The 7,500-nt window shown below is 40.3% G+C and overlaps 1 protein-coding gene across 1 annotated transcript in view; it reads left to right on the forward strand.

The window, feature by feature from the left end:
- LOC143026029 (uncharacterized) overlaps positions 1-2,003 on the forward strand; it is a 9,159-nt gene extending 7,156 nt beyond the window's left edge. The window contains exon 2 of the mRNA XM_076186019.1: positions 1,997-2,003. Coding sequence (XP_076042134.1) covers positions 1,997-2,003 — 7 coding nt within the window. The remainder of the gene's footprint in view (positions 1-1,996) is intronic.
- Positions 2,004-7,500: the final 5,497 nt, after the last annotated feature.

Genomic DNA, 7,500 nt, shown 5'->3' on the forward strand with positions numbered 1-7,500 from the left:
CAGATCATAAAAACAAAACCAACAAAATAAAAATGACAAAAAAAAAAAGTTCTTCATCGTCGGATACAAAGCCCAGATGACCCCAAATGGTTTGGTCTGACCTCATCTCTCAGGTTTTTGCTGCAGTTTCGGTTCCCAGGTCAAAGCGGGTCACGACTAACGACCATCTGCGAGGTTGACGTAATTACGTGCATCCCTAATCCGAACATTTTGGTCTGTGATCGCTTTATACTTGTTGAACTTAAGGAAAGACCATTTTATCTAGTTGAGGAAAGAACGCAATCACAATGGGATATTTGCGTGTACTGCATATGATGATAATTCGGGTTAACGTCACGAACTCCCCCTCTCAGGAGGCTATTACGGTGCCCCTTACAGAGGACTTTGTAGCGTGGAATGTAACGAACCATGACCTTGGTCCAATTCGCTGGTGACAGGGAAAGAACTGCCGTCACCTCGACCTCCGCCACAAGTAGCGACGCTCTAATCTTTTGGGCATTGTCTTTCTCGTATGCAATATCTATTGAATGCTCAAGCACGTGTGGTGTCAGTAATTTCAAGAGAAATATTCTCTGTTTGTGTCTAATTTATTTTTCTTCCAAATTCAAACTCTGGAGGAAATTACATCCTTCGTACTTTACTCCAGAATTTGAACTTTGATTTATGTAATAACTTATATACTTATCTATACATGCTTTTACCTACATTTACCCATTTATATAATAGTCTGTTTACATATCTACAAATAGTTTTATCTAAATATTTAGTATTCAATTGATCTATAATTATGTTTATATGCTTATTCATGTATTCATCTATTCATTCATTTATTTATTCATTTCATGACTTATTCATTTCTGCATTTATTAATTATACTCACCAACAGCGAACTCACTCACGACGTACTATATTCATCTATTCACTCAATAACTGACATGGAACTGCCTAGCGATCTCTTGCAGTCTCCTCCGTTCTTATGTTCAATTATCTACTTCATGACTTACTTATCCATTTACTTTTGCATTCATCATTCTCGCGAAAGGCGACCCAGAAGGAGAAGAAAAGTTGCAAGTAACGTGATAATGACAAGGAAAGTAGACGAAGTGACGTCACACTTCTTGTCGTCGCTCACTGACGACCGTGGGAAACTACTCCGTCATCATAGAAACCATCCACCTCTCCTCCTCCTCCGCTTCCTCCTCCTTCTCTTCCTCTTTCTCCATCTCCTCCTCCTCCCCTTCCCCTCCTTCTCCTCTTTTTTCTCCCACACCTCCTCTTTCTCCTTCTTCATCTCTTCCTCTTCCTCCTTTCTCCTTCTTCTTCTCTTCCTCTTTCTCCTTCTTCATCTCTTCCTCTTTCTCCTTTCTCCTTCTTCATCTCTTCCTCTTTCTCCTCCTTCCTGTCCTTCTCATCCTTTGTCTCCTACCCCCTCCACCTTCCCTCCTTCTCTTCTTTCTCCTACACCTTCTCCTTCCTCTCCTTCTCTCTCCTCTTCCTCTCCCTCCTTCTCCTACTCCTCCCCTTTCTCCTTCTCTTCTTTTTCCTCCTCTTCCTCTTTCTGTTTCTCCTCCTGCTTCCCTTCCCTTTTTTATTGTTTCTCCTCTTCTTCCTCTTTCTCTTCTTTCTCCTACCTCTCCTCTCCCTCTTCCTCCTCCTCCTCTCCCACTTTCTCTTCCTGCTCCTCCTCTCCCTCTTTTTCCTCCTCCACTTCATTCTTCCACCTTTACTCTTTTTCGAAGTCTCTCGGAAGAAGAAGAAGAAGAAGAAGAAGAAGAAGAAGGAGTAGAGGAAAATCTCTTGAATCATGTTTTCTTGTATTTAATTTTTCTAATATCTTGTTATTTTTCATATAAATATTAGTTCATATAATTTTTCGTATAAGCATTTCTTATACTGTAAATCTAAATATTCAATTTCTATCTATTTATCACTTTATTGCAACCCTGATGGGAGACACTTGTAGAACACATATGACATGATCGTTTCTCTACACCAGGTGGTAGGCGAACTTTTTAAGTGTGTGTGCAAAAACCAGAAATTGCTTTTAAACAAAATGTTCTCGCTTGCCAACGGAGTAAAACCAAAGAGCCCTACATATGGGTCCCCTCGTCCCCTTTACCTCCTACAAGGGCCCCCAATCGGCCGCCCAGCGCAGCGTGCGGCCACCAATGGTCATGCAAAAGAAGTTGGAGGTTTATTAGTTGTTTGTTTTAAGGTGAGCTCTGGGCTTCGCCTGCCGGAATGAAGTTGTTAGTGTGAACGCGCCCCAACGGTTGCCCAGCCCTGCTCTACACCTACTTCTGTCCCACCCTATATATAGTGGATATACCAAAACCTCCACAACGACCAACTTATATATATATATATATATATATGATATATATATATGATATATATGTATATATGTATATATATTTATATATGTATATATATATATATATATATAATGTATATATATATTATATATATATATATACTTATAAAATTCTGATAATCTTGTTTGTCATCTTGATTGCATGAAACCGTCACCCAGCCAATCAGAAGAAGAGATATGACGTCACGACTGAGGACCAGCCAATCAGAAGAAGAGATATGACGTCACGACTGAGGACCAGCCAAGCAGAAGAAGAGATCAGAAAAAGAGATATGACGTCACGACTGAGGACCAGCCAATCAGAAGAGACATGACGTCACGACATCATATGATGCGTAGTATTCCAAGCAACGACGACATGACGTCACAATCTTCTGCATTTCACTTCTTATAACAACGTATCATTTAAAATTTTATTTGACCCAACATATATATATATATATATATATATATATATATATATATATATATATATACTTATAAAATTTTAATAATCAGTATTTAAAAGTATAGTCAACTCCTGAATTAGCATTTATGAGGCATAATGAGTTTATTGAAATATTACGAACCGTATGAATCATATGATGCATAGTGTTCCAAGCAACGACATGACGTCACAATCTTCTGCATTTCACTTCTTATAACTAATCAAGTCACTGCCTTCGTCTACTGAATAGAGGTAAGAAGTCTAAATTATACTCAATTTGATATAGAAACTTCTTTTCTGTGATTTATACTATACGGTGATAGTGACATAGTATATCTATCATAAAGTTTATATTTATAAACGTTGCTACTCGCTCACGTCCCATGGGACTTCCTGAATGATAATTATATTGAGTGGGAGTGGGATTGGGAGTGGGAGTGGAATTGGGAGTGGGATGACGAGACGTGACATAACATAAGCATAATTAAGGAGGGTCTATTTAATTTCTTGAGAACGCCTGTATCCAGTTTACTTTCCTTCGAGAGAGCACGAGGACCGCACAAAACTGGTAAGTCTTAAGCTAATAATAACCTGCTTGAAGATACACTTCCAGAGCAGAATGAATGCTTATTTTGGTAGACAGAAAGATACATTATGGTACAGCATAGACAATTATATGTTGCGCTGAGTAGAGTTAAGCAAAGTGAAAATATTAAAGTGATTTCAAATTATTCAAATTGTACAAAGAATGTTGTAAATATAAGAGCATTGTCTTTATAGAGATTTTATTGACCATTTTATTAGCAACGTATCATTTAAATTTTTATTTGACCCAACGTGTCACGGGTTAAGTATACATACATACATACATATATATATATATATATATATATATATATATATATATATATATAATATAAATATATGTATATATATATAAATATATATATATATATATATACATGTCTATATTTATACATACATATATATAAATATATATATATATATATATATATATATATATATATATATATATATATATATATATATATATATATATATATGTACAACACTGAATGGGTCCCAGTGAACAGATACACCTTTTCAACCACAATTCACGAGTCCTTGGCTGTACCACGCTTCAATTTCTGCATGTTGGCCTCCTCGAGTCTCTCGATGTTGATGGCTTAGAATTAAAGTGAACTGTGGTTGATATATATATATATATATATATATTATATTATATATATACATATATTACATATATATATATATATATATATATATATATATATATTTATTCTGACACTCCCCCCCCCCCACCTCAAGACATCAAAGTGTTGCTCTCAGCTTCACTTCACTCTACGTGGTTAGAATCTGGTCGACTACCGGTGACTCACGAACTCCGCCCGCCCGAGCACTAAGGGCAAAGGTGACGGCTTCGGTCTACTGGATCTTCAGTCTCTGGTTCTCCCTAAACCCATAGCAGCCTCTCTCTCTCTCTCTTTCTCTCCCTCTCTCTCCCTCTCACCTCTCTCTCTCTTTCTCTCCCTCTCTCTTTCTCTTCCTCTCTCCTTCTCTCCCTCTCTCTCTCTCTCCTTCTCTCCCTACCTGTGTCCCTCTCCCTCTCATCTCTCTCTCTTGTATCTCTTTCCTTCTCCTTATCTTCTCTCTCTCCTTTATCTCTGTCCTTCTCCATTTCTTCTCTCTCTTCTCTCTCTCTTTCTCTCTCTCTCTCTCTCTCTCTCTCTCTCTCTCTCTCTCTCTCTCTCTCTCTCTCGTCCGGGGTAGTGGGCGGACGGTGCCATCTAGACTTTGCGGCACCATGCCGGGCCCCGTGGTGGCGTTAGGCCGCGCGGGGGCGAACCGGCGGGGCGCCGCGCCGTCGAGAGGAGCCCCGCAATGTCTAAAGAGGTCCTGCTGAGGGAGGGAAGGGAGAGGCGGAGGGAGGGAAGGGAAAAGGGGGAAGGAGGGAGAGAGGGGGAGGGAGGGAGAGGGAGGGAAAGAGAGAGGGAGAGGGGGAGGGAGAGGGGGAAGGAGGGAGAGAGGGAGAAGGGGAGGGAGGGAGAGAGGGAGGGAGAGGGGGAGGGAGGAAGAGAGGTAGGGAGGGGGAGAGGGAGGTGAGAGAGAGAGGTAAGGAGAGAGGGAGAGGGAGAGAGCGAGGGAGGAAGGGAGAGAGGGAGGGAGAGGGTGAGAGTGGGAGGGAGGGAGTGAGAGAGGGAGAGAGAGGGAGGAGGAGGAGGAAGGGAAAATGAAAAAGAGGCAAAGGAGAAGGAGAAGAACGAGGAAAAGGGGGAAGGAGAGGATGGAGGAGTAGTAGAATTAGAGGAGGAAGAGGAAGAGGAGGATGTAGAGGAGGAAGAGGAAGAGAAAGAAGAGGAGGAAGAGGAAGAAGTGGATGTAGAAGAGGTAGAGGAAGAGGAGGGGGGAAGGATAGGATGGAGGAGTAATAAAATTAGAGGAAGAGGAAGAGGAAGAGAAAGAAGAGGAGGAAGAGGAATAGGAGGAAGAGAGAGAGAAGAGGAGGAAGAGGAAAAGTAGGGAGAGGAGGAAGAGAAAAAGCGGAGGAAGGGGAGTAAGAGAGGGAAGAGGAGGAAGAGGAGGAAGAGAAAAAAGAGGAGGAAGAGGAGCAAGAGAAGGAAGATAGGAAGAGGAAGAAGAGGTGTCGCGTCATTCTATTAATCGAAAAGAGGCGTTGGAGATCTCTCTATTCAAAACATGTAACTTGTGTTGTTTATATTCTCTCTCTCTCTCTCTCTCTCTCTCTCTCTCTCTCTGTCAAAGAATCCAAGGTCGTGGGAGGGCAATGAGCAACCAATCAATTTACCTATTTTTCTTTGTTATCTATTTATCTTGTTATTCTTGCTATTGTTAATAATAATATTATTATTGTTATTATTATTATTATTATTATTATTATTATTATTATTATTATTATTATTATTATTATTATTATTATTATTATTATTATTATTTTTATAATTATTATTATTGTTATTACTAATATTATTACTATTATTATTATTATTATTATTATCATTATTATTATTATAATTATTATTATCATTGTTATTATTATTATCATTATTGTGTGTGTGTGTGTTTTAAGAATGACATATCGAGTTAAGTAGCTTCCTGTGTTGTTATACCGGGTTTCCAAAAGTCCTTCTTCACTTTTTTTTTGGTCACGTTTCTTGGGTCAAAGTCAATGGGTCAAGGTCATTGGTGGAAATTAATTCTGCGAAACTCAACTTTCACTCAGGGACTATGTCCCGGAAAAAATGAAACAAATAATGAAATAAAAAGAAAACTAAAAGTAAATGAACAAATATATACACAAATGAAATGCAATTCAAAAGAAAAGAAAAAATATATGTACAAAAACAACAGAGAATAACAAAACAAGAATATACCAAAAATCTCTTTCTCTTACTTATATGGGGACTGAAAAAAAAAAAAAAAAAAAAAAAAAAAAAAATGGTCCATAGCGAGGCCAGATAAAGATAGAGAGAAGGGGGGGGGGGTTGACACGAGGATGATGAATAAAATCACCTGACGGCACACAGAATAAGTGCCATCCGGTACGGAATAAGGTTTATGCGGGTGGGTGTGCGGGGGGGGGGGTGGATGTGAGGAAGACACTAATCAAGGTCAATAGCAAGCGAGGTTAACTCACTTCGAACATAAAATGAGCCAAGGTCACTCATGACGTCACAAACCAGGTCACTTCTGACGTCACGAGCCAGGTCGCTAATGACACCATGAGCCAGGTCACTTTGACGCCATGAGCCAGGTCACAGATGTCATCACAAGCCAGGTCATTTATGATGTCACGAGCCTGGTAATCATGACGCCACGAGCCAGGTCACTTTGACGCCATGAGCTAGATCACACATGACGTCACAAGCCAGGTCATTTATGATGTCACGAGCCAAGTAATCATGACGTCACGAGCCAGGTCACCTAAGACGCCACGAGCCAGGTCATACATGACGTCACGAGCCAGGTACTCATGACATTACGGGTCAGGTCACTCATGACGTCACATGATGCCACAAACGAGGTCACTTATAATGCCATGAGCCAGGTCACTTATGACGTCACGAACCAGGTCACTTATGACGTCACGAACCAAGTCACTTATGATATCACGAGCCAGGTCACTAATGACGTCACGAGCCAGGTCATTCATTGTGACATACAAGTGTGAAGTTACTTCGACTAGGTGATTTAGGGAGCTGAATGAAACTTGGCTTAGTTTGTTGGCTTTATTCTGGCTAAATGCAAACGTCGGCCTCTGGGTTGGGTGATCGCCCCACGGGTCGACCTTGAAGGCGAGTCTTAGTCGCGCGATACAAGTACAGAGGAAGACTGGGTGTCTGGTTACAAGACCAGGCTGTTTATATACACATTTGACGTACTCAAAAGTAGCGAAGGAAATAGCCGCACAGAAACATGGCTCGGCAGGTCCCAGATTGTGCATTCATGGGGATACAAATACCTGTAGTACAGGAGTATATGGACTTAATCTACACATTAGTAATATGAGGCTGATGGCCAGCTATTTCTACACAATATATAAATTCCTTGTCCACCCACATACTGCAACGACGATGCTATAAGCCAAAATATCGCATAGAAATTCATGTGGGGGAGTTTGGGATACCACATTCATGACGCCACGAGCCAGGTCACTCAT

This window comes from Oratosquilla oratoria, chromosome 6 (genome assembly GCF_046742065.1).
Source record: "Oratosquilla oratoria isolate Oo_2021 chromosome 6, ASM4674206v1, whole genome shotgun sequence".
NCBI lineage: Eukaryota > Metazoa > Arthropoda > Malacostraca > Stomatopoda > Squillidae > Oratosquilla > Oratosquilla oratoria.